General features: G+C 72.8%; 3 protein-coding genes and 6 non-coding genes across 9 annotated transcripts in view; 5 read left to right on the plus strand and 4 right to left on the minus strand.

Moving 5' to 3' along the window:
• Positions 1–7631, plus strand: part of H696_03285 (serine/threonine protein kinase) — a 9131-nt gene extending 1500 nt beyond the window's left edge. The window contains exons 3-6 of the mRNA XM_009497152.1: positions 12–6145; positions 6275–6445; positions 6598–7152; positions 7329–7631. Of these exons, the coding sequence (XP_009495427.1) occupies positions 12–6145; positions 6275–6445; positions 6598–7152; positions 7329–7528 (7060 nt within the window). The 3' untranslated portion in view covers positions 7529–7631. The remainder of the gene's footprint in view (positions 1–11; positions 6146–6274; positions 6446–6597; positions 7153–7328) is intronic.
• Positions 7632–7774: 143 nt separating this feature from the next.
• H696_03286 (serine/threonine protein kinase) lies at positions 7775–13541 on the minus strand (the record flags this gene model as incomplete). The annotated part of the gene is made up of 10 exons (XM_009497153.1): positions 7775–8007; positions 8136–8253; positions 8386–8597; positions 8664–8824; positions 8968–9028; positions 9122–9292; positions 9586–9615; positions 9699–9711; positions 9829–9938; positions 10067–13541. The coding sequence occupies 10 exons, from the start codon at positions 13539–13541 to the stop codon at positions 7775–7777; spliced, it is 4584 nt and encodes a 1527-aa protein (XP_009495428.1).
• A 2470-nt stretch (positions 13542–16011) lies between these two features.
• Positions 16012–18037, plus strand: H696_03287 (hypothetical protein). Its single transcript, XM_009497154.1, has 2 exons — positions 16012–16396; positions 16555–18037. Exons 1-2 carry the CDS (start codon positions 16083–16085, stop codon positions 17954–17956), a joined length of 1716 nt encoding a protein of 571 aa, XP_009495429.1. The 5' UTR covers positions 16012–16082; the 3' UTR covers positions 17957–18037.
• Positions 18038–18977: 940 nt separating this feature from the next.
• On the minus strand, positions 18978–19050 carry H696_03288. Its single transcript has one exon. It is a non-coding gene; the product is annotated as a tRNA-Glu (tRNA).
• A 723-nt stretch (positions 19051–19773) lies between these two features.
• H696_03289 lies at positions 19774–19845 on the plus strand. The gene has a single exon. It is a non-coding gene; the product is annotated as a tRNA-Asp (tRNA).
• A 75-nt stretch (positions 19846–19920) lies between these two features.
• H696_03290 lies at positions 19921–19994 on the plus strand. Its single transcript has one exon. It is a non-coding gene; the product is annotated as a tRNA-Arg (tRNA).
• Positions 19995–20447: 453 nt separating this feature from the next.
• H696_03291 lies at positions 20448–20520 on the plus strand. The gene has a single exon. It is a non-coding gene; the product is annotated as a tRNA-Phe (tRNA).
• Positions 20521–20670: 150 nt separating this feature from the next.
• On the minus strand, positions 20671–20742 carry H696_03292. Its single transcript has one exon. It is a non-coding gene; the product is annotated as a tRNA-Thr (tRNA).
• Positions 20743–20749: 7 nt separating this feature from the next.
• Positions 20750–20820, minus strand: H696_03293. The gene has a single exon. It is a non-coding gene; the product is annotated as a tRNA-Gly (tRNA).
• Positions 20821–22045: the final 1225 nt, after the last annotated feature.

Here is a 22045-nt window from a genome sequence, read left to right on the forward strand (position 1 = left end):
ACCTGTACCAGTGCCACGGCTTGTGTCTCCTGTGTGTCGGGCCGGTTCCTGAGCGGCACCACCTGCGGGACCACCTGCCCGGCGGGCACTTTTGCCAATGGGACCAACAACACCTGCACGACGTGTCCGACCGGCTGCACGGCCTGCACCGGCGCCTCCGCCTGCACGACGTGCGCCGCCGGCCGGTACCTGCACCAGGGCGCCTGCGTGACCGCCTGCCCGGCCGGGTTCTACCCGAACGGCACGGTTTGCTCGGCCTGTCCCTCCACTTGTTCCACCTGCACCGGGGCCAGCACCTGCACGGCCTGCAAGGCGGGCAGCTTCCTCAATGGTAGTTCCTGCGGGGCCACCTGCCCGACCGGTACCTTCGCCAACAGCACCAACAACACCTGTACGACGTGCGCGGCCAGCTGTTCCGCCTGCAGCAGTGCGTCTGTCTGCTCGGCCTGCAAGGCCGGCTACTTCCTGAATGGCAGCTCCTGCGGGACCACCTGCCCGGCCGGGTTCTTCGGGAACACGGCCGATAACAAGTGCACTGGGTGCCCGGCCACCTGCTCGGCCTGTACCGGGGCCGCTGCCTGTACCACATGCAAGACTGGCTACTTCCTCCTCTCGGGCGCCTGCAGCACCACCTGTCCGAATGGCAACTACCCGGACTCGGGGTCTGCCTCGTGCAAGGTGTGCCCCACCGGCTGCGCCACCTGCACCAGCGCCACCGAGTGCTCGGCCTGCGGGAATGGCTACTTCCTGAGCGGCACCACCTGCGGGACCACCTGCCCGGCGGGCACTTTTGCCAATGGCACCAACAACACCTGCACGACGTGTCCGACCGGCTGCACGGCCTGCACCGGCGCCTCCGCCTGCACGACGTGCGCCGCCGGCCGGTACCTGCACCAAGGTGCCTGCGTGACCGCCTGTCCGGCTAGGTTCTACCCCAACGGCACAGCCTGCTCGGGCTGTCCCTCGACTTGTTCCACCTGCACCGGGGCCAGCACCTGCACGGCCTGCAAGGCGGGCAGCTTCCTCAATGGTAGTTCCTGCGGGGCCACCTGCCCGACGGGCACTTTTGCCAACAGCACCAACAACACCTGTACGACGTGCGCGGCCAGCTGTTCCGCCTGCAGCAGTGCGTCTGTCTGCTCGGCCTGCAAGGCTGGCTACTTCCTGAATGGCAGCTCCTGCGGGACCACCTGCCCGGCCGGGTTCTTCGGCAACACGGCCGACAACAAGTGCACTGGGTGCCCGGCCACCTGCTCCACCTGTACTGGGGCCACTGCCTGCACGGCCTGCAAGACCGGCAACCACCTGCACCAGGGTGCCTGTGTGGCCGCCTGCCCGGCCGGGTTCTACCCCAACGACGGGGTCTGCTCGGGCTGTCCCTCGACTTGTTCCGCCTGTACTGGGGCCACCACCTGCACGGCCTGCAAGGCGGGCAGCTTCCTCAATGGCACCACCTGCGGGGCCACCTGCCCGGCGGGCACCTTCGCCAATGGCACCAACAACACCTGTTCGGCCTGCCCGTCGACCTGCTCGGCCTGCACCGGGGCCAGCACCTGCACCGGTTGCAGTGCCGGCCACTTCCTGAATGGCTCCGCCTGCGGGACCACCTGCCCGGCCGGGTTCTTCGGCAACACGGCCGACAACAAGTGCACTGCCTGCCCGGCCACCTGCTCGGCCTGCACCGAGGCCACTGCCTGTACCACATGCAAGGCCGGCAACTACCTGCACCAGGGCGCCTGTGTGACCGCCTGCCCGGCCGGGTTCTACCCGAACGGCACGGCCTGCTCGGCCTGCCCCGGGGGCTGTGCCACCTGCAGCAGCCCGACCGCCTGCACAACCTGCTCCGCCGGCTGGCTGCACCATGCGGGCTCCTCCTGTGTGACGGCCTGCCCGACCGGGTTCTTCGCCAACGGCAGCGCCTGCGCGGCGTGCATCACCGGCTGCGACGTTTGCGCCAATGCCAGCGCCTGCACCAAGTGCCGGGCCGGGTGGTTCCTGCATGCGGGCACCTGCGTGGCCACCTGCCCGGCGGGCACCTTCGCCAATGGCACCAATGGCACCTGCACGGCCTGCCCGGCCGGCTGTGCCACCTGCACCAGTGCCTCGGCTTGTACCTCCTGTGTGGCCGGCCGGTTCCTGAGCGGCACCGCCTGCGGGACCACCTGCCCGGCCGGGACCTTCCCCAACACCAGCGACCGGAAGTGCACCGCCTGCGGGGTCACCTGCGCCGGCTGCTCGGAGGCCATGTCCTGCGACAGCTGTGTCGCTGGCCGGTTCCTGCATGACGGGAATTGCCCGACCTCCTGCCCGATCGGCACCTTCGCCAACGGCGCCGATGGGACTTGCACCGACTGCCCGGCCGGCTGCGCCACCTGCTCCAGCGCCTCGGCCTGCGGGACCTGCACCAGCGGGTTCTTCCTGCACGCCGGGTCCGCCTGCCTGGCCGCTTGCCCGAGTGGCTTCTACGCCAACGCCAGCAATGGCACCTGCGCCGCCTGCGCGGCCGGCTGCACCGCCTGCACCGGGGCCGCTGCCTGCACCGCCTGCGGGACCGGCCGCTACCTGCACCAGGGGGCCTGCGTGTCCTCCTGCCCGAGTGGCTTCTTCGCGTCGGGGTCGGCCTGCGCCGCCTGCGCGGCCGGCTGCACCACCTGCACCGGCACCAGCGCCTGCTCGGCCTGCGGGACCGGCCACTTCCTGCATGGCTCGGCCTGCCTGGTGACCTGCCCCTCGGGGACCTTCCCCAATGGCTCGGACCGGACCTGCGCCCCCTGCAGTGCCAGCTGCACCGCCTGCACCGGGGCCACCAGCTGCACCGCCTGCGCCGCCGGGACCTTCCTGCACAATGGGGCCTGTGTCGGGGCCTGCCCGGGGGGGTTCTTCCCGAGTGCCGGCGCGTGTGTCGCCTGCCCGGCCACCTGCTCGGCCTGCACCGGCGCCTCGGCGTGCACCATCTGCAAGGACGGCTACTTCCTCCTCTCGGGCGCCTGCAGCACCACCTGTCCGAATGGCAACTACCCGGACTCGGGGTCTGCCTCGTGCAAGGTGTGCCCCACCGGCTGCGCCACCTGCACCAGCGCCACCGAGTGCTCCACCTGCGAGAGCGGCTACTTCCTGAGCGGCACCGCCTGCGGGGCCACCTGCCCGGCGGGCACCTTCGCCAACAGCGCCAACAACTCCTGCTCTTCCTGCCCGGCCGGGTGCTCCACCTGCACCAGCGCCTCGGTCTGCTCGGCCTGCAAGGCCGGCTACTTCCTGAATGGCTCCGCCTGCGGGACCACCTGCCCGGCGGGCGCTTTTGCTAACAGCACCAACAACACCTGCACGGCCTGCCCGTCGACCTGCTCGGCCTGCACCGGGGCCAGCACCTGCACGGCCTGCAGGGCCGGCAGCTTCCTGAATGGCACCACCTGCGGGGCCACCTGCCCGACGGGCACCTTCGCCAACAGCGCCGACAGCACCTGCTCGGCCTGCCCGGCCACCTGCTCCACCTGCACCGGGGCCAGCACCTGCACCGGCTGCAGTGCCGGGCACTTCCTGCATGAGGCGTCGTGCAGCGCCGCCTGCCCGGCCGGGTTCTTTGCGGATTCCGCCAGCCGGGCCTGCTCGGCCTGCCCGCCGACCTGCTCCACCTGCACCGGGCCCGGCAGTGCCTGCACCTCCTGCCAGCCGGGCCACCTGATGCATGCCGGCACATGTGTGGCTGCCTGCCCCGGGGGCTTCTTCGCGGCGGCCGGCGCGTGCACCGCCTGTCCGTCGGCCTGCTCCACCTGCACCGGGGCCAACACCTGCACCACTTGCCAGCCGGCGCACCTGCTGCACCAGGGCGCCTGTGTGGCCGCCTGCCCGGCCGGGTTCTTTGCCTCCGGGCCCGGCTGCGCGGCCTGCTCCGCCGACTGCACGGTGTGCGCCGGTCCGACCGAGTGCACCGCCTGCGCCAGCAGCTCGCTTCTCCACCAGGATGCCTGTGTGGATGCCTGCCCGGCTGGGTTCTTCCCGCGCGATGGGGCCTGCGTGCCTTGCAGCGCCAGCTGCAGCACCTGCCACGACGAGACCACGTGCCTGGTCTGCGCGCCGGGCTACCCGCTCCATGAGCATGCCTGCTTGGAGGGCTGCCCCGGGGGGCACTTCGACCGGGGCAATGTCTGCGCCATGTGCCCGGCCGGCTGCGACGCCTGCCAGGAGGCCGCCGCGTGCGAGGTGTGCGCGGCGGACCGGGTCCGCCTGCAGGGCCAGTGCTTGGCCGCCTGCCCGGCCGGGACATTCCCCGGCGCGGATCCCAATGACTCGGACCGGACCGCCTGCCTGGCGTGCCACCCGCTGTGCGCCGCGTGCGCCGGCCCGGGGGCCGACCAGTGCACCGCCTGCGACGACCCGCTGACCATCCGCCAGCCCATCCCGCCGGTGGACCCGCCCCTGGCCGAGGGCATGTGCGTGCCGGACTGCATGAATGACCCGTCGCAGTGCGTCGAGTGCGAGCCCGGGTGCGACCTGTGCCGGCGGATGCCCGACGAGTCGACCTTCTGCATGGTGTGCCAGTCGCCGGGGCTGGCCCTCGATGGCCTCTGTGTCGCTGCCTGCCCGCCGGGCTACGCCGCCATGACGGCCTCGGGCTACTGCGCCCGGTGCTCCGGCAACTGCGGCGACGCGTGCTTCGGCCCGGGCAGCAACCAGTGCCTCACCTGCCCGACCAACAAGCTGCTGCAGGGGGGCGAGTGCCGGTCGGCCTGCTCGACCACCGGCTGGTACCAGGCCTCGTCGGTTGCCTGTGCCCGGTGCGATGCCAGCTGCTCGCAGTGCGTCGGATCCGGCCCGGGGGACTGCACGGCCTGCCCGCGGGGGTCCTTCCGGATGGCCTCCCCCGGGGGGCTGGGCCACCAGTGCGTGGCCACCTGCCCGACCGGCCAGTATGCGGATGCCCTGGCCGGCGAGTGCCGGGCCTGCCACGGGGACTGCCGGACGTGCTTCGGCCCGGGCCCGGCCGACTGCATGTCCTGCCAGGCGGGGGCCCTGCTCTTCGAGTACACCTGTGTGGCCGGCTGCCCGGCCGGGTATTACCCGCTGGCCGAGGGGACCGAGTGCAGCCCGTGCGACTTCGGCTGCGCCGAGTGCGCCCCCGGCACCGGGGTCTGCACCGCCTGCGCCCCGGGCCACTATGCCGACTATGCGGCCGGCATGTGCTACACCGTGTGCCCGGAGCGCTTCCTGACCGACTCGCTGGCCATGACGTGCACCCCCTGCGCCGAGGGCTGCGGGCGCTGCATCAACACGGTGGACACATGCACCCGGTGCCTGGACCCGGGGCACAAGCTGCGCACCAGCACCAGCCAGTGCGTGGCCGAATGTGCCGCCGGTGAGGTGGCCGTCGCCGGGACCGGCGACTATGCCGGGGTCATGCTGTGCGCCGCCTGCCACGACACCTGCGGCTCTTGCCATGCGCCGGGCGACGAGCACGCCTGTTCCTCCTGCCCGGAGGGCACCCTGCTGGCCGACAGCCTGGCCTGTGTGGCGGCCTGCCCGGTGGGGTACTTCGCCGAGCCGGCCGGCCGCCGGTGCCACCAGTGCCACGACACCTGCCACACGTGCTCCAGCCCGGGGGCCGATGAGTGCGCCTCCTGCACCGGGGCCCGGGACATCCTGATGCTCGGGTCGTGTGTGGCCCAGTGCCCGGGCCGCGGCTTCTGGCTGGACATGGGGGACCCGGCGGCCCGGGCCTGCCGGCCCTGCGTCGAGCACTGTGTCCAGTGCGCCGGGGCCGGCGAGTGCTCCCTGTGCAAGGACCCGATGGTCCTCTTCCTGTCGGAGTCCGACGAGGCCTTCTGCCTGAGTGCCTGCCCGGCCGGGTTCTACTCGCTCGCGGGGCCGGGTGAGGCGCAGGCCGTTTGCGCGCACTGTGCGGCCGACTGTCACACCTGCCTCGGCCCGGAGGAGGCCGACTGCCTGGTGACCTGGTGCCAGGCGGATGGCTCGTGCGGCCCCTCGCGCAATCGGACCCTGGCCCTGGGCCTGGCCATCGGCCTGTCGCTGCTGTTCATCATCCTGCTGCTCATCCTGCTGGTCATCTTCTGTGCCGTCCGCCGCCAGCGCCAGGAGCCCAAGGCGGCGCCGGTCGACATGGATCTCACCGTCCTCAACACGGTCATGGGTGCGTGGGTGTTGGCCGGTCATGCGCGGGGGGGGGGGGGGGGGGCACAGGGCGCTTCCATGGCGATGTCGCAAAACTAACACCATCTGGCTGGAATGGGGCGGGGGCCGGGGGGGGGGAAAAAAAAAGACCTTGCCCTGCCGGGCTTCCTGCTGCTCTCCTTCGAGAAGGACATCCGCCTGCTCAGCACCTCGCCCGAGGCCACCGGCACCCAGGGCGGCATCTTCCCGGCCGAGCCCCTGAAGCCGCAGCTGATCGCCGCCGCCGGCAGCCATGCCCTGGTGGTGAAGCTGGCCCACGGTACGTGGGGCCCTTGCCTGTTCCCCTGTGCCGGTGTGCATGGGCTGCCAGCCTGTCCGCCGCGCCGCGCCGCCTCGCACCCGCCCTTGTCGGCATCTGACCGCCGCTGCCCTCTTCCCCCCCCCGGCTATATCACCGGGAAACACACACAGCGGAGTCCGCCTCGCCGCTCTCCGACGCCCAGATGCAGGCCATGTTCGAGAATGAGCTGTCCATCCTGTGGGCCCTGCAGCAGTCGCCGAATGTGGCCCGCCTGATGGGGTACATGCAGGCCCCGGCGGGCATTGTCATGGCCCGCGAGACCACGGACCTCCATCGGCTGCTGTCCTCGGAGGAGCCGCTGGACGTGGCCAATGCCGGGGCCCTGGTCCGGGGCATGGCCGCCGGGCTGGCCTTCATCCACGGCCAGGGGATCGCCCATCGCGATGTCAAGTCGCAGAACATCCTGGTCGGCCTGTGCCCGGAGACGGGCGCCATGCGGCCGGTGTTCACGGATTTCGGCGTGTCGCTGGCCGTCAGCCGCGGCTCGGCCCTGCTGGACTCGGTCATGCTGGCGGCCTGCAGCTTGTCCTTCGCCGCGCCGGAGGTCCTGGCCACCATGGATGTCCCGGTGTCGGCCGTGTCGAGCGTCAACCACATGGCGGCCGATGTCTTCTCCCTGGCGTCGGTCTTCTGGCACATCCTGACCCATCGTCTCCCCTGGAGCGGTACGTCCCCCCCGGGCACGGGTGACATGCATCGCCGGCCTCCTCTGTGGGGAGGCGACAAGGGGGGGTTTTGTCTTCCCTCCGGGTCCCCGGTCCTCCTGGTGCTAACAGCTGTTCATTTGTCTCGACGCGCGGGGGGGCTGCCCGCTGCCCGGTGGGAATTGCACGCAGCACAGGCCTCGGCAAGGGCCACATCCAGGGGTTCCTCCTCGGGGGGAAGACCCCGGCCATGCACGGGGCCCCGGCTCGCGAGGACTTCCTGCAGGACCCCCTGCTGGGGGCCCTGCTTACCGATGGCCACCTTGCGGCCATGTGGTCCACGAACCCGGACCAGCGCCCGGCCATGGCCACGCTGGAGGCCGCTCTCGCCCGCTAAGGGCCCGGTCTGGTGGGGCCCTGCCCGGGTGGTGTCCCTTGGCCCCGTGCCCCGACGCTGTGCGGCGGCGTGGGGGAAAGAAAATACATCCCGCCCCTCCCTCTCTCTCTCTCTCTCTCTTCACCTCTGGCGGCTGCCTGTTCCCCCCCCCCCCCGCCCGCGCGCGCGGGCCATGTATCTCCCGGCCCCGTAGGCGGTGAGGTGCCTGCTCTTGGGTGGGGGAGCCCCGTGTGGCAGGGCCTTCCTTTATTGGGGGACCGGGGGAGCGCCCTGCGCCAGGATGATGGCCACCGTGCGGTCGTGGAAGCCGGCGGCCGTGGGCCGGTCGCTGGCCTCGCCGGCCCAGGCATCCTGCAGGAGGGCGGCCAGGGGCGCCTCGACCCCGGGGCCGAAGTGCCCCTCCCGGAGCCGATCCACCGGGGGCCGGTATCCGGCCACAATCTCACGCGCGAGCTTGGCCAGCGGCAGGCCCTTGTTGACTGGGCGCGGCCGGGCGACGCGGGCCGCCGGTGTGCACGCCCAGGAGCCGGGGCCGGCGGCCGGAGGGGGAGGCTTACAAGGTCAGCGTCTAGTTCGGGGGCGCGGCAAGGCGGCGCAGTACACATACCAGCCGAGGGAGGCAGGCGCGTGAGGATGCTCCAACTGGTGACCGCCAGGGCGTAGATGTCAGCCGGGAGGTACTGGACCGGGGGCATCTGCTGCCGGCGGAAGATGGACTCGAGGCGCTACGCCGGCCCGGCATCCGGGCATCGCGCCGGGGGGGGGGGGGGGGAGCATGCGGTCAGTGCCGGCCATCCGGGGGCAGGGCGCGGGGCCGGGCAGCGGGGAGCCTCCCGGGGGCGGGGGCCCGGGCGCACCTCCGGCGAGGCGTAGGCAATGGACAGGAGATCGACATTGGCCGCCTCGGAGACCAGGGCACTGGCCCGGAGGTCGGAGGTGTTTTTGGCCCCGCCCAGGTCGCACAGGGCCGGGTACCAGCGGCCGTCCGGCAGCCGCCGGGCCAGGACATTGGCCGCCTTGACGTCGCAGTGTGCCACCCCTTGGGCATGCATGGCTCCAAGGCCGGCGGCTGGGGCCCGGGGGCGCGGGTCAGCTCACGGCCCGCGGCCAGGCAAGGGGCGAGCGGCTGTCGTACCGATGTCCCGCATGAGGCCGAGCCGCTGGCCCGGGGGGAGATCCACCTCGGTGGCCTGCAGCAGCCGGTCGAGCGGGGTCTGGAAGAGCTCCAGCACGATGGCCGGCGGGCTTTCGGAGTAGGCGTACATCTGGACGACGTGCTCGCACCCGCGGAGCATCCTTCACGGGGGAAGGCGGGTCGGGGGTCAGGGCGCGCCTGGGCGGGCGGCATGCAGGGCCGGGCCCGGGTGGGCGCGGGTGGGGGGGGGGGGGCGGGGGGGGCAGGCGGCGGGGCAATCGCGCCCCCCCAGCCGAGCACGCACCACAGCAGGGCCACCTCCGAGTGGAAGAGAGACTTGCCCCCGGTTCCGGGGGACCGGTTGTCTGTCCGGGCGCGGGCATGTGTCAGCGGTGTGTTCCCCCCCGGCCGGAGCGGCCCCCCCCCCCCCCAGTGCAAGGTGGCAGGGGGGTGCGCACCGTGGAAGAGCTTGACCGCCACCAGGTCCGGGCAGGCGAGGCGATCTCGCAGCCCGGCCCCCACCGGCCGGGCCGCATATACGGTGGCCTGCTTGCCCTTGCCCAGGCTCTGGTCGGTCGGGGCGAGGTCCGCCTCCAGGCTGACCAGCGCCCGGCCGGGCAGCGAAATCTCTGTGTCCTCGTGGTGCATGCGGCGAGGCCGGTCAGCGGGGCGGGAAGAGGGTGTGCCGTCCAGGCGGCACGTTGCCTCTTTTTCGAGTGCTCATGTGTGTGTGGGGCATGTGTGTGTGTGTGTGTGTGTGTGTGTGCGTGTGGGAGGCATGTGGGTGTGTGGGTGTGTGTGCGTGTAGGAGGCATGTGGGCGTGTGGGACATGGGGGGGTGGGCGGGGCATGGGGGGGTGGGTGCGTCTGCACGCCGGGACAGGGCACCGGGCGCCATTCGCCAGGCCTCCGGGCCACGCACCGACAATGGTGTTGAGGACGGTGGCGTTTTCTGCGGCCACGCGAAGCGCCGGGGTTCCGGGTTAATGTCAGGGCAGCAGGCACTGTTGCCGGGGCAGCATCGGGCAGGCATACCATCCAGCATGTCCTGGCGGTGGCGGCGCATGGCCGGCCACCGGCGAGGGGGACGGGGGACGGGGGACGGGGCACAGGGCCTGGTCAGTGCGCTGCTCGCGGAGGGGGGCATCCCCGAAAGTGCAGGTACCTTCTTGGCCAGGGGGCCGCGCCGCCGGCGCCGACGGCAAAATGCCATCCCGGTTGCCAGGAGCAGCACCAGGAGCAGCAGCATGGGCAGGCCAACGCCGAGGCCAATGGCTGGGGAGGTGGGAATTAGCAGGCACGCTGGGTGGCTGGCCGGCGCGGTTCAGGCCCCTTCTGCCCCCCCCCCCCCGCCGGGCCCTCGGAGGGGCCCCCGCACGCGAGCACACCCGCCAGCAACGCACCTAGGGCCCGGCGCCGGGCGCCATGGCGGCCATTCGGGTCGGCGGCCTGCTCGAGGCAGTGCCCATCGTCCGGGCCATCGCACCGGATGCACCCGCGCGCGCAGGGCCGACAGTCGGTCGCACCCGGGAAGTGCCCCTCCGGGCAGGCGTCGAGGCACCTTGCCGGCTGGCCAGCCGGGGCCAGCAGCAGGAGGCCCTCGCGGCAGCGCCGGCACCCGACGGCCGCCGGGCAGCTGGGCGGCGAGGAGCTCCCCGCCGGGGCCCGGGTGCAGGACACCGGCCCGGCCGCCGGGTCGCGGGAGCAATCCGCACAGCCCGCCTCGGCGCAGGGGATGCACAGGCGGTCGCCCTCCGGCGTGGCCCCCGGGACAAAGTCCCGGCCCGGGCAGCTGGCCCCGGCCAGGCACCGGGCCCCGCGATCCCCGAGGAGGAGGAGCCACTCGGCGGGGTGGCGGCAGCCGGTGCACTGTGCCGCCTGGTGGGCACACGTTTGGCAGGCCGCCGCGCAGGGGGCACACCGCTGGCCGGGCCCCGGGTCGGAGGGGGGCACTTGGCCGGGTGCGGGCGCGAGTGCCGGCGCCGGCGCCGCAGGATCGGCCCCCGGCCGCGGGGCGAACTCCCCCGGCGGGCAGAGCGGCGCACAGCCGCCGGCCATGGTCAGGTGCAGGCCCGGCAGGCAGCGGGTGCAGCGCAAGTCGGCCGGCTCGGGGCCCGGGCTCGGGGCCTGGCAGTCCGTGCAGCCGGCCGGACAGGGGATGCACGCGGCACGCCCGGGCCCGGCGCCGGTCCCCGGCGGGCATTCCTCCACGCACCGCCCGTCCGGGGCCAGGAGCCGGTCCGCCGGGCACCGGAGGCAGTCCCCGGGCAGGGGCCCGCCGCACCGGGCGCAGGAGGCGTGGCAGGCGGCGCACCGGGCTGCCGGCTCGTCGCCCGGCATGTCGCCCGGGTGGGGGGCCATGTCGGCGAAAGTCCCGGCCGGGCAGGCCGCCGCCAGGCACCGGCCCTGGTAGAGCGGCACGCCCGGCCGGCAGCCGGTGCATTGGTCGGCCTGGCTGCAGGCCCGGCAGTCGCTCGGGCAGGGCTGGCAGGCGCCGGTCGCCCGGTCGGCGTACAGGCCCTCCGGGCAGCCGGCCCCCACGGGCAGGCACACCCCGCCGAGGAGCAGCCGCTGGCCGGCCTCGGCGGCGCAGGAAATGCAGTGCCCGGCGCCGGGGCCAAAGCAGGCGGAGCAATCCCCGTGGCAGGGGACGCATGCGGCGCCGACGGGGGCCATGCCGGCCGGGCAGGCGCCGGCGCACTGGCCCGACGCCGGGACCAGCAGCCAGCCCCGCTGGCACTGCTCGCAGGCCCCGCCGCCGCCGCCGCCGCCGCCGCACAGGAGGCAGCCCTCCGGGCAGGGCATGCACACGGCCTGGCCGGCCGCCCGGTCCAGGGCCCAGCCCGTGGGGCATTGGGCATCGCAGCGGCGCCGGCGGCGGGGGCGGGGGCGGCCGAGGTGGTCGGTGTCGGGCCCGGCCGGGCCGAAGACCGACACCAGCCCCGGCCGGCAGTCCAGGCACTCGCCGGCCCGGGTCCCGTCGCACGTGGCGCACGTGAAGTGGCAGGCCCGGCAGCGGCCGGCCTCCGGGGTGAAGCCCCCGGCGCACAGCTGCACGCAGCGGCCGCCCTGCTGGACGAGCTCGGCCCCGGCGCAGTCCCAGCAGTGGGAATCGGTCGGGCCATTGCACACGGCGCACGACACGTGGCAGGGCTGGCAGGCGGCGGCCGGGTTGTCGGCCGGGCGGAAGGCCCCGGCCGGGCAGGGCCACACGCAGCTGGACCCGATGTGGTCCAGCCCCGGGGCGCAGGAGTGGCACTGGTCCGCCCGCGGCCCGTGGCAGGCGGCGCACTCCGGGGCACAGGGCAGACACTCGCCGGCGCCGGGGGCCGGGTCGGCGAACCACCCGGCCGGGCAGGCCCCCACGCACGCCCCGGTGCCCGTCAGCCAGAGGCCCTCCCGGCAGGCCAGGCAGCGGCCCTCGGCCGAGCAGCTGGCGCACCCGGCGGCACATGCGGCGCAGGGCCCGGGCAGGCCGGCGTCGGTGGCCGGCCCGGCCCCGGCGGCGCAGCGCGTGCACCGGTCCGCCGCCCCCTCGCACAGGTCGCACTCCGGGGCACAGGGCCGGCAGCGGCCCCGGCCGGCGGGCTCGGGCACGGCCAGCCACCCGGGCGCGCAGCGATCCGTGCAGAGCCCCGGCCCGGCGGCCGGGTCCGGCTCGGCGAAGACCCACCCGCCGGGCCGGCAGGCGTCGCACGCATCCGGCCCCCGGCACGCGGCGCACGACGGATGGCACGCCGTGCAAATGAGGCCCCGGTCGGCGAAGGACCCGGCCGGGCAGTCGGGCAGGCAGCGCCGCCGGGCCGCGCCATCCTCCGCCAGGTGCAGCCCCTCGGCACAGGCCACGCAGTCCAGGCCGTCGGCCGTGCAGTCGGTGCACCCCCGGGGGCAGAGGACGCACCGGGCCGGGCCGGCGGCCTGCCCCGGCGGGCAGGTCGCCGTGCAGAGGGACGCCTCGCCCGGGGTCGGATGGCGGAAGCGCAGCCCCGGGCCGCAGGCCAGGCAGGCATGGCCCGAGGCGCAGGTGGCGCAGGACCCATGGCAGGCGACGCATGCGCCGGCCTGCGCGAAGGTCCCGGCCGGGCACGCCTCCACGCAGGCCTTCCCGAGGGCCAGGCGCCCGGCGGCGCAGGCGGTGCATTCGCCCTCCGAGAGGCAGGCGGCGCACGAGCTGTCGCATGGGCCGCAGGCCCCGGCAAGCGGGAAGAAGCCCCCCGGGCAGGCCTCGACACAGGCCCCGGCGTGCAGCAGCCGCCCCGGGGCGCAGGCCGTGCAGGCGTCCACGGTGCAGGCCGCGCAGCCGGGCTGGCAGGCCTCACACACGCCGGCCCGGGCGAAGGAGCCCCCCGGGCAGGCCGCCGCGCAGGCCCCCTCGGAGAGCACCTCGCCGGGGGGGCACTCGGTGCAACGGTCGGCCTGGCACTGGGAGCAGCCGGCCGGGCAGGCGGCGCACTGGCCGGCGGCCAGGAAGTGCCCCGGGGCGCAGGCCGTGCACTCGCCGGGCCCGGCGCACCGGCTGCAGCCCGGCTCGCAGGGGACACAGGTGAAGACATCCCGCAGGCCGGCCCCCGGGAAGCAGGCCTCGCAGTGGAAGTCGCTGCCCGTGTCGCGGAGGTACTCGCACCCCGGGATCATCTCCACGATGCATGTGTCCACCGACCCGGAGCGGAGCTTGCTCGGGTAGTCCGCCGGGCAGGCGGCCAGGCAGGCGTGCGGCGACTTGGCCGTCAGCAGGAAGAGCCCGGCTTCGCAGCGGGTGCAATTGCCCCCGGCACAGGCGCTGCAGCCGGCCGGGCAGCCGGCCAGCCCGGCCGCCGGCCGGGCCGCCACCAGCACCAGGAGGGCCAGCAGGAAGAGCAGGAGCCCGGATCGGCGCATGGCGGCCGGCGAGCGGCCCGAGCGGCGCGAGGAGCGGCGCGGCCGTCCGAGGCGTGGAGAAGGGTGCTGTGGCGAGGCAGGGGCCTGGGACAAGCAGAGGCAGCGGGGCAAGACAGGAGCGCGGGGCAGGCAGAGGCAGCGGGGCAAGCAGACGCAGCGGGGCAGGCAGAGGCAGCGGGGCAGGCAGAGGCAGCGGGGCAGGCAGAGGCAAGGCCGATCGCGGACTGGCGCAGGGTGGTCGGATGTCGGGGGCAGGCACGCGCGGAGGGGAGGCTGCCGAAGGCATGCGCCATGCACCGGCATCTCGGTGGCCGGAAAATGGGCCGGCCGGCGCCGGGCGGACATCTGGCCGTCCCTCGCGTGGACGCGCGCGCGCGTACTTGTGGGGGGGGGGGGAAGGGGCCTGCGCGGTTGTTGTGGGCTAGCCGGTTGGCAAGCGCGGCGGGACAATCAACGTGCGCGCGCGCGCGCGCACGGGGCCGCCCGGACTGTTTGTCGGCGGGGGCGGGCCGGAAAAAGGGGGGGCCGCCCGGGCGCCGTGCTGCCCGTTGCGCGCCCCCATTCTTGGCTGGGGCGCCTCGTCCCGGGCGGGGGTGTCGGCGGAATGCGCGAGGTCGGCCGGGCGCGACCCCAGGGGGGGGGGGGGAGGGAGGCGCGAGGGCGAGGCGCGGGCCCACAACACGAGTAACAGCCGAAGGCCAGCCGGGACACAACCTCCCTGGGCCGGGAGGGAGGGGGGCCTGCGGCGCGTGCGGCCGGGCGCCCCTGCCGCACGCGCGCGCGCGCGCGCGCCCGAGCCAAAGTCGGCACGACCGAGGAAAATAGGGGCCCAAGCCAGCGAGAGCCCAGGGCGCGGGAGATCCATTGGCAGGTGGCATGTTAGGGAGACTGACAGGGGAGGGGGGGGGGGGGGGGGGGGGGCGAGGGGGGAGAGACGGCGCGGGAGGGGGCGAGGCGGGGGCGAGAAAGCTGATGCTCGGCACGAAGGCGCGCGCACACTGGGGATATGGACGCGCACACGCACACAGCCCGGCGAGCACACGCCCCTGCACACATGCGCGCGCACAGTCCCACACACAGGCAGGGGGGGGGGGGGGGGGGCGGGCGCCGCCCCGGGGCCGAGCGCGAGGCACCAAAAAGAGGGGTAGACACGGCCGCGCGTGCGGCGGGACGAATCCGCGCGGCCCCTGTGGGGGATATTATGGCGGAATCGCGTGGCCGAGTTATATAAGTCGATCGGCCCCTGCCGGCAGATGGCACGCCGTGCGCCGTGCATCCCGGCAAGCGAGAGGCCTGGGGGGGGGGGGGGGGGCGGGGGGCGAACACACGCCTCTCTGCTGCGGGCCAGCGCCCGCACCGGCGTCCCTGGAGCCCCCTCCCGCGTCGGAGGGAGCCGAGCAGGGCCGGCGCCATTGGTGCGTGACCGCGCAGAGCGGCGTGATCCGGGCGGTGTCACGCCGCCGGTCACGCGGGGCGTCGGCATTTGGACAGTCGCCCGCGGGCAAGCTCCCCCCGCCGCCAAGCGATGGTGCTCGGCTCTGTGCCCGCTCGTCTCCAGGTGCTCCAACCGGTTTGGGCTGCCGTGTGCGTGGGAGGCCGAGACATTCAGGCAGCATGAAAAATTGCCCGGCTGTGGCTTCAAGCCGCTGCTGCATCTGCGGCGCTTCCTGCTGCGGGGCTGGCGCCGGCCTGCCTGCCTGCCTGGAGGCTGTGCCACTTCCTCCGCGGAGTCCGGCAAAGGAGGAGCTTGGTGCGCGCCAACTCGCTGGGCCTCCCGGCGTGGCGTGCGCCCGCGCACTCATGCCCCCAACGGTGTCCAGCCGCACCCGGGATGAATGGGGAAAGTTTCGGCACCATGTACCGGGGTTGCGTGCGCGCGGCCCAAACCCAACGTCTGCCCAGGGGTTGGTCTGGGCCGGGCCTAGTTCGCCCGACGAGATGGTGTCCCCTCCGAGATCGTTACTTGCCCAATCGGATGGCGGGCCCGTGTTTGAACGGGTGCCACATTCTTCCGAGGCCTGCGCGGGGCCTTTGGTGGGCGCGCGTCCCCTCATGGCTCGCGTAGGAGCGAGTGTGTTAGTGTGTGTGTGTGTGTGTGTGTGTGTGTGTGTGTGTGTGTGTGTGTGTGTGTGTGTTCCAATGCGCCTGCCTGTGTTCAAATGCGCCTGCCTGTGTTCAAATGCGCTTGCCTGTGTTCAAATGTTCTGGTCTGTGTTCAAATGCGCTTGCCCGTGCTCAAAAGTACTTGCCCGTGTTCAAAAGTGCTTGCCCGTGCTCAAATGTGCCTGCGCGTACAGCCAAGCGAGTGAATGTGTGCGGATGCGCACGCGCGCACGCGTGTGTAAATGCAAATCCCCCTGTGAAAGACAAAAGGCGCTTCGGCCAGGGCCGGGCAACGTGAGCCCATGGCATCCGCCGATTTCTCCCTCTCTCCCTCCATCCCTCCCTCCCTCCCGGCCCCTCGCACCCCCCCTCCCCCCTCCCCCCCCCTTCACCTCGGCTTCCTGTGTCACTCTCCCCCCTCCACATCCTTCCCCAGCCATGCGGAGTGGAGGTCGATCCGGCGGCGGCATGCGCTCCGGCGGCGGCATGCGCTCCGGCGGCGGCATGCGCTCCGGCGGGAGCTCGCACTCGCGCTCGCGCCCGTCTTACTCCTCGCACCGGAGCCACTCGCGCCCGTACCGGTCGCACCACCACCACCACCATCACCACCATAGCCGCTACCACCGGTCCCATGTCACGACGCACTCCTACTCCACCGGCGGCTCGGCATACTACTCGAGCTCCTCCTCGGGGTGCTGCGACTGCGGGCCCTTCTGCACGGCCATCTACTGCTTCCGGGCCCCGGCATCCGAGTGCGTGTCCCCTCGGGCGGGCGCCCTGCGACCGATGCGGCCTTCCCCGCGCCTGTCTCTCTCTCTCTCTCCCTCCCTCCCTCTCGCCCCCCCCCTCTCTCCGGCTCTCCGGCTCCCGCTCACTTTGCTGACTTGCCTGCCCACCCCCTCCTCGCCAGCTCACGGCCCAAGCACGCCAAGACCCACTGGGTTGTCTGCTCGGCGGCCATCTGGTGGGGCCTGGTTTTGTCCTTCCTCGCGATGATCGTGTGCGTGTCGGTCCTGCCATTGTACACGTCGCGCTCGCGGAGCCTGCCCCCCACCGGCACCTTCCGCCTGGCCATCAATCCGGCCTTCTTCGAGGGCATCGAGGTGCGGGCCGGCGCGGACCTCGGGGCCTACCTGATCCCGGCGGCGGACGGCCGCCCCGAGCAAAGCAGCATCCTCACCGGCAATGTGGCCACCCAATTTTCCATCCCCCGCGGGGACAGCTACGATGCCATGGAGCTCCATCTGCCGGCCGGGTCCGGGGCCACCAGCATCACCATGGGCCCGGTCACTTGCCCGCTGCACTTCCTCATCATCCGCGGCAAGAGCACCTTCGACAACTGGGTCGCCGGTGACACGGTGCCGGTGGTCTTCACGTCGAGCATCACCTCCACCCAGCCGACCATCTTCTCCATGACGGCCTCCTCCTCGGATTACTACTACTTCGTGGTGTACAACCCGCACTTCGGGTCGTGCGGCTCGGGGAACATCCAAATGCAGCTGGCCTCCTCGCAGCCGGCCTACCGGCTGCCCCCCTCCCGGCGCATCCCCCTCGACCAGCACATCCCGCTGGATGACCGATCCGGCATGTCGACGCTCATCCTGGCCACGTCGGCCACCCCGGTGTACCACTCGGTGCGGGTGTTTTACACCCGCCGGCCGGCGCTCTTCGGCGTGATCATGGGCCTGAGCATTGGGCTTCCCCTGGTGCTGGGCCTGGTGGTGGCCATCGTCAGCTACGTGGTTTACCGGTCCCGGCGGGCCGAGCACGACCCCCAGGCCAAGCCGGCCGTGGAGATGGGCTCCGTGCCGCCGGCCGGCGTGGCATACCCCGGCGGCGGCCAGGTGATGGTTGCCCCGGCCCCCGGGCCGGACGGCGCGTACTATGCCCCGCCGCCGGCGCCGCCACCGCCAGGGGCCGATGGGGCTGTGGTCTTCCCGCCGCCCTATGTGCCGGGTGGTCCGGGGGAGGTGACGCTGGCGCCGCCGGTGCCCCCTCCTGCCGCCGGGGGCCAGGCCCTGCCCCCGGTCGGCGGCCCCCCCGGAGCATACAGCCCGTACGCGGTCCCCGACGCCGGTGGGTATGTGGCCATGCCGCAGCCCCCGGGCCCGGGCCCCGAGTCCGGCGGGTATGTGGCCATGCCGCAGCCGCCGGCGCCGTCTGCCGGCCCGGCCGGCTACCCGGGCCCGATGCCGGGCTCGGCGGGATATCCCGCCCCGCCGGGCGATCCCGCGGACTATCCCCCCCCGCCGCCGTATGCCGCGGGGGGCCCGCCGCCGGCCGGTGGCGGTGCCGGCTGGTCCAAGTACTGAGGCAGCAGGCCGGGCAAGGGCCTGCTGCCTTGTCTGGTTGTTGGCCGCGCGCGCGCGCATGCAATACACTGTTTGTGCCTGTCCGTGGGTTCTTTTCGGTCATGGTACCCGCCCTTTCTGCCGGGACTATGCATGCGTGTGTGTGTGTGTGTGTGTGTGTGTGTGTGTGTGTGTGTGTGACTGTGTGACTGTGTGACTGTGTGTGTGTGTGTGTGTGACTGTGTGTGACTGTCATCATGTCTGGGGCTGTGACTGTCAGCGTGCGTATGTGACTGTCAGCGTGTGGATGTGTGGATGTTTGAATGTAAGCATGTGTCTTCGCATGCGCCCCTGTGGGTGCCCCGGGCCTTTGGGGACGCGCGTTCGTGTGCATGCTCTTCCGGGCACTCCGGCCCCGGGCGGCCTCGCTGGCCAGACACCCGGCCCGGCGTGTGCACAGCTGCGCCGCCCGGCCATGCGGCTTACTTTCCCCTTCCGCGCCCGGGCCACGGCACGCGCCGGCGAAACGACAAGGCAGCGCGCGCAAGCACGAAAAATGGTCCCCTGGTGAGAATGGCCCGGCCCGGTGGACTGCGCCGGGGCCATTCCAAAAGTGCCAAAGCATGCAGGCCCACTCGGCCAGTCGGGGCACCGGCGCAAGGGGGCCCGGGAGAGGGGGCTGCGCAGGCAGGCCACCGGATGCCTGCGCGTTGGGTGCTCCCCATCGGGCAGGCGTGTGCAAATGATCGTGCGATACAGGGGGGCCGGCCGTGCGGTGGCGGTGGTGGCGGCGCCCTCTCACCCCCCCGCCGGGGTCGCCCGGTTGCCCCCGGGGCATGTGCTCGCCTTCGGCTCCTGTTTCGTCTCTCTCTCTCTCTCTCTCTCCCGCCCTCCAGGGGGGCGCCTTTTCGCCAGGGGCGCGCGTGCCGCGCACGAATGTGCCCTTCTTCGTCGGTGCCCCCCCCCCCCCCCCCCCCCCGGCCGGGGGGGCACAAAAGGGGGGCGGGGTCGTTTGGCTGAGCTTCGGCGGTCGAAAAAGGATTTCCCATACCGGGACTCGAACCCGGGTCTCGTGGGTGAGAGCCACGTATCCTAACCACCTAGACTATATGGGAGATGGAAGTCCGGTGGGTGTTGGGCCTTTTGTCCCTGCCTGAAACACGTCGGGTCTCGCATGTGATTGCCAACACACCTGCCAAGGAGCCCGGCCACGGCGTCCGGGGCCGCCCGCCGGGGAGGCGGGGGCGGGCCACCGCGCAAACTGGCCCCAACAGGAGCAGGCCCACGGCGGAAGGGGCTCCTCCCCCCCTCCCTCCCTCGCACGATGGGAAGGACCCCAAGGACGGGGCCGGACGCGCGGGCGATGCCGGTGTCTGGGCACCGGGAGCAGCATGAACCCCGGAAAGGAGAATGCCCACCCCCAGGATGCCGGGCCCTGGAGAGGGCAAAGCACCTGCATTGCATGGGGCCGCCCTGGCGGGAGGCGGGACACAGGGGAAGGGAAAGGCCAGCGAGGGAGGGCCCCTTTCGGTGCCGCCCATCGCCCGGTGACTGTCCAACAAGTGCCCGGAGGATGGCTCCATGCGCACGCACGCACGCACGCATGCGCGCGTGCGCATACGTCCCCTGCTCGCCCACAGGGCGGGCCGATGATGGGGGCGAGGGCCGCTTTGAACGATGCCGGGCGCTCCGACCAACAACCGGACGGGGATGCCGGACACGGCGCGAAGCAGGCGCCGGCCCGGGAGGAGGGACCGAGGCGGCCGGGCTGTCCGACGGCGGGATCTAAAAGACGAACGAATTTCAGGAGCTCCGTCGCCCCGACCAGCACGAAGCCATCCCGATTAGTATAGTGGTGAGAATCCCCGCCTGTCACGCGGGAGGCCCGGGTTCAATTCCCGGATCGGGAGCATTCTTTTTGCCTCCTGGAGGCGAGGAAATCCGCGCAACAAAAGCCCCCCGGGCAGGGTAGACCTGCAGAAGCCGGCCGCGTAGCTCAATTGGATAGAGCACCTGACTACGGATCAGGAGGTTGTGTGTTCGAGCCGCATCGTGGTCAACTTTCCTTTTTTTGCCGCGGCGCCCGCCCGCGCTCTTGCACACCGGAGCGGCTCACCACAGGCGGCCGGGCAGAAGCGCCAGGACACAGGACAGGGGGGCGGGGGGCGGGGGGGGGGGCAAGGGCCGGGGCCGGCGTCCGCTTCGGGCCCAGGTCGGGGGGCGGCCCTCCCCGACGAGGAGGCGGCTCATGGGGCTCTCGAAAAGCGCGCGATCTCCCAGCGGGGGGCCCGGCTGGGGCTGCGAAGCAGGCAGGCGAGGGGGGGGGCGCTTTCTTCGAGCGGACACGGAGTCCCCGGGTGTCCGATGTCCAGGGTGGTTTTCCCGGCCTGCGGCGGGGCGCCACGATGCTCTCGATGGATGCGGGGGGCCCTTTTGGCGGGGGGCCCCTCGCCGGCGAGGGCGCCCCAGCCGCGCGACAGGACAAAAGCCCCGATGGCCGGCTGCAGCCCAAGCCTCGATAGCTCAGTTGGGAGAGCGTGTGACTGAAGATCACAAGGTCACCAGTTCAATCCTGGTTCGAGGCAACTTCTCTTTTGCCCGGGGGCAGCCCGGTCTCATTGTGCGTTGATCCTATCAGTGTCCCCACACCGAGGAGAGGAAGATAGACACACGGGCGCGCGCGCGCGCACGACGCACAAGGCGGCGGCAAAAGCGGCCAGTGCAAAAGGCAATGGTGCTCATTGGGTGGATCGAACACCCGACCTCCAGTTTACTAGACTGGCGCTCTACCACTGAGCTAAACGAGCGGCGGCGTGCGTCGACCGGGAATCGAACCCGGGTCTACCGCGTGGCAGGCGGCAATTCTACCACTAAACCATCGACGCTTCGCCTTGTGGTGGCCCCCACCGGCCGGCCTGACATGGGTGCGCCCTTGAGGTGGCCGCAGGCCGCGGCGCCGCGCCGAGCAGCGCCCGCCCTTGGCCGTCCCAAAGGTGGGCCTCCTGGGGGACGCCCGCCCCCCCGCCCCCCTCCTGGCCACCCCTCCGGCAAGCCTCCTGCCGCTGGCCAGGTGGCTATATGCTCGCATGGGGAACAAGCCCCGGGACACCGCACTCGGCCCTGCGGCCAAGCACCACGGTCCCCCCCGTCCCGGACCCGCTGCTTCACTTGCCCGGTGGCCCAGGCTCAACTACATCCACCAGGCATTTATATTTATCTATTTTCCGGCCACCCATCCGACGGCCTTCCTTCCTCCGGTCGCCCCCGCGTATTCTCCGGGCACACTTCATGCTGCGGCGAGGGCGCCCTGCGCGCTGCCCCGGCAGAATCGAGGAGCCCGGGCAAAGGTGCCCCTTGCGATGGCAGTTGGCCCCCTGTTGGCGGCCTCGGCCCGCCATGCCGGCTCCCCGGGCCCGCCAGCGCGCCCGCCGCGGCGCCCGGGGGGGGGGGGGCGCCCGGGGCCCATTCGGCCGGAGTGGAGCTCCGACGGGCGGGCCCCCCCACCCGGCGGTTGGGCCGTCGCGCGTGCGTTCGGTGCGCAGACGAGGCGCCGTACCGCCCCCGGGCGGGACCCCCCGGCGCCGCCCGAACGAAGCTGCAACACCCCGCCGGCCTGGGACCCGGCCGGCGGGGAGTACACAAAGGCCGGGCCCGAGGAAATGACTCACGTCGGGCACATGTGCAGGGAGCGTGGCTGCGCCCGGGCGCGCTGCGCGCCGCGCCGGCTGGGACGCTCCCCACCGCCACCCTTGGGCCCCCTCCGGCCGGGCGCGGGCCTGAAATCGGCCCAGCTCCCGGGCCCGGGCGACGCCCGATCGGCGCGGATCTCGCGCGCACGGGCCGTGCCAAGTCGAGACAAGCCCGGCTGTTTCATTGGCACATGGCCCGCTGTTGACCGTGAGCCTCGCCTCGCCCGGCCGCGGCGCCGCCCCGTCGGGGGGCCCTCCCGTCGCTGCTTGTCTTTCCCCATCTCCTCCGGTGGCCCGACCGACCCCCGAGCCTTCGTCCTGCCCCCCGCCCCCTGCCGTGGCGGGCAACGAGGGCGCAGGTCCTCTGCGCACGGCGGATTGCGCAATCCGCCTGTCGTGTGTTTGTGCGTGTGTGCACGGG

This window comes from Fonticula alba (genome assembly GCF_000388065.1).
Source record: "Fonticula alba strain ATCC 38817 unplaced genomic scaffold supercont2.5, whole genome shotgun sequence".
NCBI classification, from domain to species: domain Eukaryota; order Rotosphaerida; family Fonticulaceae; genus Fonticula; species Fonticula alba.